Source organism: Phoca vitulina, unplaced genomic scaffold (genome assembly GCF_004348235.1).
Source record: "Phoca vitulina isolate PV1807 unplaced genomic scaffold, GSC_HSeal_1.0 scaffold48, whole genome shotgun sequence".
NCBI lineage: Eukaryota > Metazoa > Chordata > Mammalia > Carnivora > Phocidae > Phoca > Phoca vitulina.
This window is the reverse complement of record NW_022589751.1, coordinates 9,832,659-9,847,299: the sequence shown is the minus strand read 5'-3', so window position 1 is coordinate 9,847,299 and position 14,641 is coordinate 9,832,659. Positions and strand designations below refer to the sequence as shown.

Sequence of the window (14,641 nt, the reverse complement as noted above, 5' to 3'; positions counted from 1 at the left end):
GAGAGATTAACAATAATAACTAATAAATAGAACAAGTATAGCAGTATACTATAATAAAAGTTATGTGAATGTGTTGTCTTTCAAAATCCTTACTACACTATACTCATCCTTCCTGTGATGATGTGAGATGGTAAAATACTTATGTGATTAGCTGAAGTGAGCTGAATGACGTAGGCATTGTGACGCAGCATTAGGCTACTACTGACCTTCTGACAATACATCAGAAGGAGGATCATCTGCTTCTGGACTGCAGTTGATTATGGGTAACACCTTGGAAAACAAAACTACGAATAAAGGGGGACTACTGTATGCATTTTGAAAAGATTCTGGACACACATTGCTAAATAGCTTCCCAGAAAATTATTTATTTTTTTTTATTTTTTTAAGATTTTATTTATTTATTTGAGAGAGAGAGAGAGAGAGAGAGCGCGCACATGAGAGGGGGAGGGTCAGAGGGAGAAGCAGACTCCCCGCTGAGCAGGGAGCCCGATGCGGGACTCGATCCCAGGACTCTAGGATCATGACCTGAGCCGAAGGCAGTCGCTTAACCAACTGAGCCACCCAGGCGCCCGCTTCCCAGAAAATTATTAATGCTCCCACCAGCTGGATACAAGAGAGCCCCCCCTTCTTGCACCTGCCAACATTATCAGAAATGATGGTTTGTCACTTGTTCCAATATATCCAGGAGGGATGCTTGCTTTCTGAGCTCTTTAGAAGTGACTAAATTTTCTGATAATTAACTTTGGGAGCTTTTTGGTACCTGTATAATATGTATGAAAAGTGTCATTTTTTTTAAACCTCCAGAACTGAACCTGAACTGATAAAAATTTGCAAAATTACAATTCACATATTTAAAAACTATAGTTAGAAAAGGCAGACAAGTAGAAGAATTAAGTACTATATCATTGTTTTTTAACTGGGGAGATGAATGGCTAATCAAAGCATTAAATAAGACGATACAGTGTTTTATGTCTTCCATTTCTCCATGTTAGATACCATCAGACAGAGCTGATATTGATAAAATTGACCACTTTTTATTTTGATGTATTTCCTCTGATGATAATGCTGGCAAGCAATCATGATAGATGTCCATTTAAAGAGCTTTAGTAACTTCTTTATTCTGTATGCAATTTATGTTAAATTAAGGACTGTTTTAGGTTGTGCTAGTCGCTCTCTATGTCCAAGATACTTTCTGCAAAAAAAACTGGATTACCAGCTGGAGATGTTGGGCAAATTACATAATTCTCTGGGTCTCAGTTTCCTTATCTGTAAAATAGGGGTAATACTTCCAACCTTATAGTACATAAGAAAAAGGAAAATGAAGTGCAGTCTCCTTAGAGTAATTTAATAAATTTTGACTTTTTTTTTGGCAACATCATTTCTGCCTTTGAGATTTGCTTGCCAGCCTACTAAGCCATATGTGTACAGACTCACTTATTCTTTGGACTTTTCTGGATATTTACATTAGCTTTTGATTGTCATAGAATCCTATCTCTTGATGGGGGAAATAATAGTAAAATGTTTATGTTTTCTCTTAGTTTAATAAGCAATCTGTGACCCAAACGCCAGGGCGAGAATCTTCTCCTCGGGTACAGAAAAGAGCCCGTTCACGTTCCTTCAGTGGCCTTATTAAGGTAGGTATGCTGTGCTGTCATTTTCAGCATTGACTTAGAGAAAGCTTAACAGTCTGACTTTTCTTTTTTTTTTTTTTTTTTTTAAAGATTTTTATTTGTTTATTTGACAGAGAGATGGAGTACAAGTAGGCAGAGAGGCAGGCAGAGGGAGAGGGAGAAGCAGGCTCCCCGCTGAGCAGGGAACCCGATGTGGGGCTCGATCCCAGGACCCTGGGATCATGACCTGAGCCGAAGGCAGCCGCTTAACCGACTGAGCCACCCAGGCGCCCCAACAGTCTGACTTTTCTTATGTGTAAACAGTTTTCTTCTATTCTTTGGGATCCTGTAAAGGGTTCATTTGTAAGAGGATAAGGATAGAATTCGGAAAAACTTTTAGTTTTTACAGCATTTTGCTGTGTTTCGATTTGGAGAAGGGGCTGTATGATTAGAGAGTAAAAGAAAGGTCCTTCCTTCTCTTTGGGACTGAGGACAGAGTCCCCATTCCTGAGCAGTGAGGAGAGTTCTTTGCTTTGTGCTACAAGGTTCACTGCACAGTTTGCAAAAGCTATGGAGAATTGAGGGAGTTGACAGACTCCCAGAAATGGTTAGGAATGGATTTTCTGTTAGGCTAGTGAGTTGACTCAAATTTCTGTAAGCTTAATATTTTAATCAGTGGTATATTCTCTTCCTTTGTATCAAATTACTTAAAAATCTTGTTTTTAAAACAAGTGCAGTATCTACTTCTGTGCTGTTGCTGCCATCACCATGCTTGCGGGTTCCAGGTACACGTCCTCGTGGACGATCTGAACTTGTAGTTAAGGCATATTGCCATCAGGTGGCAGTAGATAATGTGATAACGGGGTTCAAATTTTCAGGCATAAACTAAGGTAAGGTTCTGGTTAACTTGGAGAGAGATTAAGCACAGTTCTGTGTTCTGCTGGTTTTCTTTTTAAAATTGTTTTAACATTATTAAAATCTATAAATCCAGCAACAGTAAGGAGCTCTGATTAAAATGAAAAATAAAAATAAATACCTTGTAATATATATTTTTTTCTTTAAGCTGCAATTGTTAGTCATTGCTACATCATCTAAGCCTCATTTTGGTCTTAGCTATTATCATTAATAGAAGTTTAGAATTCACTCTCAATCCTGATCTTTGGGGGGCAGTAGCCTCTGAGACATTAGTCTTGCTTACCCTCAAAATTTCCTTTGTGATCAACAGAATGAAAAGGCAACTCACAGAATGGAACAAAATATTTGTAAAACATATGTCTGAGAGGGAGTTAATGTCCAGAATATATAATGAACTCTTACAAAAACAGGAAAAAAAAATTAAAAAATGGGCAAAGGACTTAGACATTTCTCCAAAGAAGATATACAAATGAAAAGATGCTCAATATCACTTATCTGTAGGAAAATGCAAATCAAAACCACAGTGAGATAGCAAGGCACAGTAGGATGACTATTATTAAAAAAGCCAGAAAATAACAAGTGTTGGTGGGGATGTGGAGACATTGAAACCCTCGTGCACTGTTGGTGGGAATGTAAAATGGTGCACCTGTCATGGATAATAGGATGGCAGTTCCTCAAAAAATTAAATATTCAGCAATTCCACTTCTGGGTATGTACCCAAAAGAATTGAAAGCAAGGACGTGAATAGATAGTTGCACACCCATGTTTGTAGCAGCATTATTCACAGTAACCAAAAGGTGGAAGCCACTCAAGTATCTATTGACAGATGAATGGATAAACAAAATGTTGTATATACATGCAGTGGAATATTATTCAGCCTCAAAAAGAAAGGAAATTCCTTTTTTTTTTTTTTAAGGATTTTATTTATTCATTTGAGACACAGAGATACAGAGAGAGAGAGAGCATGAGCAGGGGGAGAGGCAGAGGGAGAGGGAGAAGCAGGCTCCTGCAGAGCAGGGAGCCTGACGTGGGGCTCGATCCCAGGACCCTGGGATCATGACCTGAGCCGAAGGCAGACGCTTAACGACTGAGCTACCCAGGCGCCCCGAAAGGAAATCCTAACATACGCTACAACATCGATGAGCCTTGAGGACATTATGTTAAATGAAATAAACCAGTCACAAAGAACAAGTACTATATAATTCCACTTATGTGAGATACCTAGAATAGTCAAATTCATAGAGAAAGAAAGTAAAATGGTGGTTGTCAGGGGCTAAGGGTTTGGGGGGAATTGGGAATTATTGTCTAGTGGATACCCAGGTTCTATCTGGGGAGATGAAAAAGTTGTGGAGTTGGATGGTGGTGATGGTTGCACAACAATATGAATGGAATGAACTAAGATGGTAAATTTTGTGTTATTTATATTTTACTATAATTAAAAAGTAACTTATTTTGCTAGAACCCTACTCTAGCAGTATAGTCAACTGCTAGGTGTAGTTCGTAAAATGAACATCATTGTCGGTTCATTTTACTTGGAAGTCTGTCATTCCCTTTGACTTCCTGTCATTGAGCTGATTGATAACAAGAAAAGTTATTAGTCAAATAAAGGTTTCTCTGTGTGTCAAACAAATATTTCTTTAACTGAAGCTAGATGGGTGTAGTTTTCTCTTCCTAGTGAAAGAAAGTTCTGCAGTGTCTCTAGATGTATTGCTAAGTGTGGCTTGAAATGTAAATATGGAGTATCCTCTTGGCAGCTGCCCATTTCTTTACTAAGAGAATTTAGGACTTTAGAATTATAAACGAGCTTATAATTCTATCAGAATTTTAGACATTTTAGAACAATAATTTTAAATACAAATGTTAACAAATTTTATGAAACAGAAGGATAAATTATTTTTGTTATAAATGAAGAGACTTGAGCTAATAATAGTGGTTTCTGCTCAATAGTGATGGGGTAATGAAATGTCTTTTTTTTTTTTTTTTAAAGATTTTATTTATTTATTTATTTGAGAGAGAGAGAGAGAGAAACAGCATGAGAGGGGATAGGGTCAGAGGGAGAAGCAGGCTCCCCGCTGAGCCGGGAGCCCGATGTGGGACTCGATCCCAGGACTCCGGGATCATGACCTGAGCCGAAGGCAGTCGCTTAACCAACTGAGCCACCCAGGCGCCCTGAAATGTCTTTTTTTTTTTAAGGGGATGCTCCACTTTTTAAATTTTATTTTATTTTTTTTAAGATTTTATTTATTTATTTGAGAGAGAGAGAGTGAGAGAGAGTACATGAGAGGGGTTAGGGTCAGAGGGAGAAGCAGACTCCCCGCCGAGCAGGGAGCCCGATGCGGGACTCGATTCTGGGACTCCAGGATCATGACCTGAGCCGAAGGCAGTCGCTTAACCAACTGAGCCACTCAGGCGCCCTTATTTTATTTATTTATTTTTTTAAAGATCTTATTTATTTGACAGAGACACAGCGAGAGAGGGAACACAAGCACGGGGAGTGGGAGTGGGAGAAGCAGGCTGCCCGCTGAGCAGAGAGCCCGATGCGGGGCTCGATCCCAGGACCCTGGGATCATGACCTGAGCCGAAGGCAGACGCTTAATGACTGAGCCACCCAGGTGCTCCCTTTTTTTTTTTTAAAGATTTTATTTATTTATTTCAGAGAGAGCATGAGAGTGCAAGTGCGAGCAGGGGGAGGGGCAGAGGGAGAGAGGCTCAATATCACCACCCTGAGATCACGACCTGAGCCGAAACCAAGAGTCAGATGCTTAACCAACTGAGCCACCCAGGCGCCCCTGAAATGTCTTTTTAAAAGTTCATTGGAGGGGCGTCTGGGTGGCTCAGTCGGTTAGGTGGCTGTCTTTGGCTCAGGTCATGATCTCAGGGTCGAGCCCCACATGGGGTTCCTTGCTGAGCAGGGAACTCCCTCCCTCTCCTCCTCACTTCTCCCTCCTCCCTGCATGTGCTCTCTCTCTCTCGCTATCTCTTTCTCTCAAATAAATAAATAAAATCTAAAAAAAAAAAAAAGTTCACTGGAAGCTTTATAGCCGGTCCTGTGGCTCCTGGCATCCCCATTTCAGCTTACTCTGAGGTGATAGCTGATTTCTGAAAGGATAGCTGATTTCTGAAAGGATAGCTGATTTCTGAAAGGAAGATGTAGTGGTCTCATTTTTCCAGCATTTCTGTGTTTAAGCTATTTGATCTATATTCTGCTTTGATCCGTTTCTCGGGCTACACTTTTTCCTCTAGAATTTCTCTTATGTAAATAATTTATTACATTGGAATATTCCTAATATTGCTGCTAAGATTTATATTGTAGAGTTTAATGTTCTAGTTTTGTTAAGTTCTTTTTTGAGGATTTAAACTTACTCTCTAAGAAGAAAAAAGGGAAGGTTTCCCTAAAGATGGTAGAATTGTCACTGTCAGCTGTTAGAGTAGGTTATGTCAGTTTCTAAGCTGTTCAGAGATGAAAGACTTTTAGTCCTGCTCTGAATGACAGTATGGTCATGTGACCCCCTTAAGAAGGCCTGAACACTCTTGTGGCTGTATTAGAAACTCTTAAAGACTTTCTCCAAGTTTTCTAATCCTGTGCGAGGACGTGATAGGGAAGCAGTCTTAGAGTGGATGCAGCAGAAGTGTCCCTGAGTAGGGAGGGGGCTCTTAACAGCTGCCGGAGACAACACGTCTCGGGGGCAAAAATTATACTAGTAAATAACTGGTGGGGGTTGTTTGTTAATGGTCTCAGAAGCACACTGTAATTGGCCTGCATTAGCTTGTTTAAATCAACTATAAAACTGTTTCTTATATTTCAGCTATTTTAAATATAGAGGAAAAATGATCACCTAAAGAAAGGCAATGATTTCAGGGTTTTTTGTAACATGCTTTGTTTGGCCTCCCTTGTATAAGATGGCCTGGGAGAATTTATCAGAAATCTGAAATCCTTTTAAACTAAGAAACTGTAGATTTAAAGACCAGTATGGCTGTAATACAGATATAGTAGATCTTTATAAATCACGTATTTTCTCTTCCTAAATCAGCGGAAGGTCCTGGGAAATCAGATGATGTCAGAAAAGAAAAACAAGTACCCTACTCCGGAATCTGTAGCCATTGGTGAATTGAAGAGAGCCAGCAAAGAAAATATGAACTTAGTAAGATACTGTTCTTTGGACTTCCTCTTTGTGTATATTTGTAGGAAGGAGAAATATTGATAGACTGTCATCTGTTTTACTGTGTTTCTCTGCGCCATTCAACTGTGGCTTTTTCTCAATCCTTTCATTTATGTTGATGGTCAAAACAAACACATGTGGAGTTCCAGGAGGATATAGCCAGTCATATGTGGAGATGACAAATAACAGTGAAAGAGCTCCGCAAACAAAGTGCTGGAGGGACTAGTTCTTACTGGGAGACTCTATGGGGCAGGTAGCATTTGAGCTGGGCCTACTCGGCACTGCATTATCTGTTGGGTAGTCCTTCTGGGTATCCCACACATGCTGCTTCATTAAGCCAGCAATAAAATCAGTTAAGACTAATGATATAAATATCATTATATCATAATGATATAAATATAATCAGCCTCAGTAAAACTCTTCACAGGGAAACTGAACAAGCAAATAATTCTTCTGTTAGTAAAGTCTGTCTGTAGGAATGACATTAGAGTGTTTAAGCCACTATAAAATGTTTTTGTTACAGTTATTTTCTGGCTCTCCAGCTGTCACGATGACACCAACAAGATTGAAATGGTCTGAGGGGAAGAAAGAGGGGAAAAAAGGTACTGATTGTACTTATTCTGTGTTCTTACTCCGTGTAAGTCCTCTCTGCATCTAGTCCCTCAGTAGTGGTTTGAATTCCCAGTGTCAGAAGCAGCATACAATTGCCAGGCTGGGTCTTTGCCCTTGCCTTTGTTCAGCAGATGGTTATTGATCATCTACTCAGCGCTGTCCCAGGTGCTGACAGGCAGAGCTGTGAAGACTGACCCATACGGTCCCTGCATTCTTGGACAGATTTGTCACATGTGAAAAAAATCTTAAGAATTCTTGTTAAGCAAATTAAAAGCAAGTGTAAACTAATTTGTGAAACCAAGTACAGAAGTGCTAAGAATATGCTCAATAAACACGGAATAGTTATGTTCTTTTTCTGTGTAGACTTTAGCCTTGTTTATTCAGTGAGGCTTTCCAGCTAATAAACAGCTGATGGACCCTGCAAATCATATCATACAACATATTTTTGAGGATACTTAGGGCAAAAAAGATTATTTGGTGCGGGGACTGCTGGTTGCCCCAGGCTCCTGGTAAAAGGCAGCCGCTGCTGTCCTTTCCTCTGAAGAAGCCGTGTGGTCCATGGGGAGGACCAGGGGATTTGCTGTACCTGATTTGAATCATCATTCCTCTGGCCCAGGAAAACCATTCATTCTCTCTCTCTCTTTTTTTTTTTTAAAGATTTTATTTATTTATTTGATAGAGAGAGAGCGGCAGGCAGAGGGAGAGGGAGAAGCAGGCTCCCCACTGAGCAGGGAGCCCAACGTGGGGCTCGATCCCTGACCCTGGGATCATGACCTGAGCCAAAGGCAGATGCTTAACCGACTGAGCCACCCATGTGCCCCAAAACCATTCATTCTCTCTGAGCCTGTCTCCTCCTCTGAAAATAGGATAATAGTTATATCGAGTTCACAGATTTCTTATGAGGCTTAATTGAAATAATATTTTAGAAGCATTAACAAGTAGCCAACATTGTGACTAGAGAGAACTGGCTGAGACTTGTTTTGTTTTGTAAGGCTCGTGTGGCAGATGAAGTGATCTCTGGTTTGACATGTGCATTTTACTGCTGAGACATGAGCGTAATTACGATTTGAGACATCAGCAATAGAAAGAGAACCGAAGTCCAGTCCGGGGGAGGGACAAGAAGACTCCGTGCTGAGCGCGGAGCCCAATGCAGGGCTCACTCTCACCACCACAAGATCACAACCTGAGTGGAACCAAGAGTTGGACGCTCCTCTGACTGAGCCACCCTGGTGCCCCTCCTCTTTGTGTTTTTAAGTGCTCTATCTTGAGTTCTCTGCTTATCTCTGCTCTTGCTTTTTACTTCTTAGCAGCTTGGGCTAACCCACAGCTCTATTTTCTCTGTAGGATAACTGCTCCCAGACCTGCATCTCCAGATCTGAACTCTTTTCCAGTTTCCAAGGCCACAGATCCACTTACTTGCCGTCTAATTCTTCTATACAATGAATATTAACTAGAGGTTTTTGATGGTGATTTTGTAAAAGGAATATTATTTGAGGGAGATAATGCAATTTTATTATCATCATCAAGATCACACTCCCAAAAGACATTTCTTTAGCACAGGGTTTCTCAACGTGGCACTGGACATTTTGGGTCAGATAATTCTTTGTCGTGGGGAGCTGCCTTGTACATTGTACCATGGTTAGCAGTTTCCCCTGGTCTCTACCCGTTAGATGCCAGTAGTACCCTTCTTTCCCCGTTTTGACAACCAAAATGCCTCCAAACATCGCCAAGTGTCCCCTGGGGAGGAGGGAGCAAAATCACCCCCAGAAGAGAACTGCCGATTTAGCATCTTCTTATTAACAGGCATTATTTTGAGTAGTGAGAATCTTACCCATTCTTCAAAGCCCAACCTAAACCACACGTTCTCTTTGAAACCTTCTTTGGCTAAGCCAGCCAGATGTACGTTTTCCTTTGAACTCTTATTGATGGTACTAAAATGTTGACATTTAGTATGATTTATTGTAGTTATTTACTTCTCATGTATTGTCTGATATCTGTAGCTAGTTTCTCTCCTGGAAGACGAGGGCCAGACTTAAGAATACATTTGTGAGGGGCGCCTGGGGTGGCTCAGTTGTTAAGCGTCTGCCTTCGGCTCAGGTCATGATCCCACGGTCCTGGGATCGAGCCCCGCATCGGGCTCCCTGCTCAGCGGGAAGCCTGCTTCTCCCTCTCCCACTCCCCCTGCTTGTGTTCCCTCTCTCGCTATGTCTCTCTCTGTCAAATAAATAAATAAAATCTTTAAAAAAAAAAAAGAATACATTTGTGACCTCCTATCTTCTGTTCTCTTCCTCCCGGTACTGAGTACCTTACCTCTACTTCTACCTCTACCTCTGAGAGTGCCTTACCTCTAGTAGGCATTTAGTAAGCATTCGCTGCTGAGAGGCGTAGTGGTGGTAAAGCCATGAACTCTGCGTTCAGTTAGGCTTGGTTTCAACTCCCAGCTTTGCTGCTTATATCTATTTATCTTGGGGACCGTTAACTTGTGTAGGCTTCAGATTCTTCCCCTGTAACATGGCAAGAGCCCTATCTCATGCACAGATTGTTGTGAAGATAAGTGAGGTCATGTACAAAAGGAACTCAGAGCAGAGTCTGGCGCAAAATATGTACTTAGCACAGCGGTAGCTGTTACTGCCATTAAGTTGTTTTAATGAACTGAGATTAGGGCACATGGACAAGGTGGTGTTTACTTGGTAGAAAGTCGTAAATTCTCCGTTAAGCTCTTTAACTCTCAGTTTGTAGAAAATACTAAGTATAGCTTCTCTAGCTTTCAGGTGGGATGTTTGCAAAAAGAAATATTTATAAATGTGCTTAATGTTCTTGTTTTTCTTTCAACCTAGGATTCCTCTGAAGGATCCAGAGTGCTCCTGTTGTCCACCTGGAACTTTCTCTTTAGTGAGCCAGGCATCATTACTGCTCACAGAGAAGCTTGGACTTGCAGCTTGCTGCGTTTTGTATTGTGAAAGTCAACTAATCCTATGACCTGACTGATACCTCTAACCCCACTCACTGGATAATGTCTGCAGACTCTTCTGAATGGGTGCTGGCATCTCTCTCTTTCTCTCTCTCTGAAAACATTATGGGGAAACCACTAACCAGCCAGCCAGCTCACACAGCACAGTAAATGGGCAGAACCAGGTGGGCTCTAGTGCTCATTCCATGTATTTGTTTAAGCAGATACTATTTTTAAAAATATGAAAGTTGTGCTCAACTACCAAGTGATTTTTTTTTTTTTAAGTACTGTCAGTCCTGGTGGATTGATATTATTTTTAACTGATACTTGGGGCTTTTCTCTGTTTTGATAGTATGGGCGGTATTTTGGTTATTTCTTGTTTATCTGTTGTTTGTTTTTTTAAAGCCATTTTTTGGATAGGTCATCTAAATTGTGTCTAAGACAGATGTCTTTCCCTTTTTTTTCACCTTAAGCTTTGGGAAAGCTCTTTATCTCATGAGGCCATATTCCTCAATACCATTTGTGTGCAAAGAACTACAGCTTTCCTGGAAATACAAAAATTATTTCTTGGACCTGAGATTGCAGGGTATTTGACCTGCGTTATTGAAAAAGGAGAATTCAGAATGATAGCATATTTTCACAAATGTCAGTTATTAAACTTTGTCCCTCCTCCCTCCCTTCCCTCTCTTCCCCTTTCCTCAGTGATGCCAAAGTAATTTTGTGGTTGCGGAACTCATCTTCATTCAGTCTCCCTTTGCCTAAAACACCTCTGGTGCCAGTACTTCTGTGCCAAATCACTGTGACCCAAGGGAAGTCACCGGCGGCTCGATAGAGATTTGCTGAAATATCTGAATGTACTGGAAACTCTGGAGTCTGACTAGGATGGGGCCAGCTGGCTTTATGTCCAGGGTCACTCCTTGTGGGTGGGATTATATTGCATCCTTCTAAGGGATCAGGTATGCAGGCTAGACTGTCTGCTGGGAGCAAGCTGGAGTCCCAGGGAGGAAGGGAGCATCCCTCTCTGCAGGGCTGAGAGGATTTGAAAGAGCACGTTCTCCTTTGGAAGCGGTTGTGGCTTATTAGCACCAGTGTTTGAGGAGGGTTGCCGCACCTCCCCTCTTTGTCAGGATGGGCACAGGAGTCGTTTGGAGGTGGGGCTGGGGCTTTGACTGGGTTGGGGATGTTCACATGTGTTTGAGGTAAGCAGCGGCATGGCTTTGATCTGGTGTAAATACTCACCTGCCTAGAGAGCACCGTGTGGCCTGCTCTGTGGGGCTGTGTAGCCGCCCTCACCCTGTGCCAGAGCCGAGTCAGGCTCTGCGGGGGAGCAGCTGCCCAGCAAAGTGGGACTTGCCGACCATCTTTAAACTCTTGAAAAAGCTGCGTTTCTGCTGAAACAGAGGATGATGCTGGGAGAGCACGGTTTGGTTTTGTGTCTAGCTGTCAGTCTCTCTTCCATACTTCCTGTTTCATTGGCTGCTGTAACAGCTATAGTGAAGAGAAGTGTAAAACTCGGCCTTCCGACTCGATGGATTGTGAACAATAGATGGTGAGGAGTGTAAGCCTCTTAGAGGCTCCTTTGCCTAGAGCATTTTTATGTCATTCTTAAAAATACTTGTTAGCAAATTTATTTGTGTAGGTTTCTATTTGGCTTTTCCTTATTGAGAAAATAAGCACCAGCTACCAGTGGGTGCAGACAGAGACTGCTTTTAATAGGACCAGACTGAAATAGTGATCTCCTTTAACCCAGTACTTCCTTTCTTTATCTCTCTAAGTGGTTCATCCCAGGGTGGCGTGGCATTGGGTGGAGAGAGCAGAGCAGTGACCTGATACCTTCCTGTCATCAGGTTTGTCCTGGGGTTCTATTTGAGGGAGGTAGCTGAGATTTAGGAGACTTTCTTTGGTTGAATGGCATTGGTATCCCAGGGGAGTGTGCCGGGGCTAGAGTAGTGAGAGAGATGCTTGCCACACGCAACTGCTTTTGTATAGCTCGCCCCCTTGGGCCCTTTATGTGTGAATTTGGGCATGTGTGTTTCATTTAAGTTATTTATTAAATATATTTGCCCTTGCTTAAAGGGTGTGATAGATAGGTCATTTTTAAATAGAAGCTGTGATCCAGTTGGAATCCAAATTTGAGAAATAAACAGCATAACTTTCTTCCTTGTAATATGTAAGTGTTCTAATCCTGTGGAATCTTATGGAGAACTCAAAGACAAAAGCCCTTTATCATTTGCCACAGCAGGGTACTGTCTCCCTTTTGACTTGGTGGGTAGGTATTCTTGAGCCAGTATTTAACAGTTTTTTAATCTATAAGATGTTTTTTTAGTCTGCTATGTTTATTTTTCATGTTGGAACAGTCTCTTTGGACATGCCTCCTTTTATGGCTTTAAACATTTCCCTTCTTCCTGCGGTCAGTTGTAATGGGTTCTGATGTGTCAGTACAGGGCGGTGTTGTGCCAGTGGGCGTAAGCGTGAGCACGCAGAGCGCGTCCTCGATTCAGATCACTGAGTGAGCTGCACTGGTGGCATCAGTGAAAACCATAGACACTGGAGTTTCTAACCTTTTACAGTGATAGACTTTTGCCCTGGGACCAGGGAATCTGGAAAACTCCACTGCCACAGTGAAGGGTTAGAAGATGCTGACTGCACCTGAGTGCCAGCACATGTTTGAGGAGCTGGTACTGACCCGCAGCGGGTCCTCCACCCACTCCTCACCCTGGATAGCCTTCTCGGGAGCACCCTTGGGAAATGGAGTAGTGGAGGGCTGTTGACTGTGGTAACCACTGGGTGATCCAGAGGCGGCCGTTCTGTTGGCTTGTAAGGAAGCCAGCAGGTCCTGGAGTGTCAGAGCAGAGCCTTTCTCTCCTCCCGCGTAGTGGTGGTTTTGTGCAGCTTCCTTCCCAGGAGCCTCTGTTCGGATATGGTTTAAATACTGCCTCCTAGGAGAACCTGTGGTCCTTGCACCTGGGCCCCGCAGTGACCAGCTGTGTGGCCCGTGCATAACCGGGGAAGTCATCTTTGGGAACGGACTTCCCTAGACTCTCGCTGCTTCCTTACCATCGTACAGGGCCTCACACAAATGCTGGAAGGTCTTTTCTAAATAGAACTCCTTTTCCCAGGGAGAGCCTCATCCCTGTCCCCTCCACCCCAAAGCTTTTGTACTGAAGACTGGACCTTGATCTAAACCTGGGTACTGGCATTTGTCAAGATTGCTCTAGAGTTTGGGGAAAATTTGGGTCCTTAAAATGCACAATCTTTTCAAACCAGTGGTAATTAACCCCACGGAAAAGCTAGCTTTCCTAGACAGCCAGTGCCGACCGACATCTTTCCACTGGTGGAGAGTCAGTGGAGGGGCTAGTGAGGAGGTGAGTACATAATAGCCTGAGTGCTTGGGTTGCCATGGAAACTGGAGTGTGCGAGGCCACAGCCAGGGGGGCTGAAGAGCCATTGAGCACTCCCCCAGACGTTTGGAGACTGGCAGAGCCTGTTGGGAAAAACACTCCCGGCCGGGGTCCTTCATAACAGGGGTCGCCCTTGGCTCTCCCTGAGCTTGTTCAACAAGAGAAACAAGGTTTCTTAACTGTTTCACCATTTTTTGTGTTTCATTCTTATTTGACTTTATATATCAGATATATATATGTAACTGTAAAGAAACAATCATATGCATTATCTTTCTTTGTTATTCCTGTAATATTCTGAAATTAAATTTCTTTTGTTCATAGCCATAGGCTTTGACTGGTCTCTTAATTCCCATTTTGACCAATAGACTATCTTAAGGAGAGGTTGCCTCTTAAAAATTTTTCCCGGGCACCTGGGTGGCTCAGATGGTTAAGCGTCTGCCTTCGGCTCAGGTCATGATCCCAGGGTCCTGGGATCGAGTCCCGCATCGGGCTCCCTGCTCAGTGGGGAGCCTGCTTCTCCCTCTGCCTCTCTCTCTGTCTCTGATGAATAAATAAAATCTTTAAAAAAAAAAAAAAAAAAAATTCCCCCCCCCCAGTTTTATTGAGATATTATTGACAGGTTGCTTCTTGTTCTGAGTCCTGTGAAACCTGTCTAAGAAAAGCACCTCTTTGGCTTGTTTTCTTTCTGGGCAGGTGAGTTCAGGGGGAGTGGGGCTTTTGGCTGATAGGAAATGGGATTGGAACCCCTGGGAATTCTGAGCTTTCTGATGTCCTGTGGCTGAGTCTAGAATGTTTTGCACAGATTTCAGTTTCTCACATAATCTTATTTCCTCGTTTAAAAATAAGGAGTGACAGTTATAATAACAGTAAAAACCAGATGACATTTTTATCTAGGACAGCAAGTAGTGTTTAGACAACTCTGGTTGAAATGTTTCTGCCACTTATGTATGTGACCTTGGGGATGTCCCCTCATCTGTAAGGTGGGGATAATGG

At 42.4% G+C, this 14,641-nt stretch overlaps 1 protein-coding gene across 2 annotated transcripts in view; it reads left to right on the top strand.

Moving 5' to 3' along the window:
- Positions 1 to 13,959, top strand: part of ARHGAP19 (Rho GTPase activating protein 19) — a 57,376-nt gene extending 43,417 nt beyond the window's left edge. For both annotated transcript variants that reach the window (XM_032432507.1, XM_032432506.1), the window contains exons 9-12: positions 1,539 to 1,634; positions 6,557 to 6,667; positions 7,209 to 7,287; positions 10,135 to 13,959. In XM_032432507.1, coding sequence (XP_032288398.1) covers positions 1,539 to 1,634; positions 6,557 to 6,667; positions 7,209 to 7,287; positions 10,135 to 10,145 — 297 coding nt within the window. In that variant the 3' untranslated portion in view covers positions 10,146 to 13,959. The remainder of the gene's footprint in view (positions 1 to 1,538; positions 1,635 to 6,556; positions 6,668 to 7,208; positions 7,288 to 10,134) is intronic.
- The last annotated feature ends 682 nt before the right edge of the window (positions 13,960 to 14,641 follow it).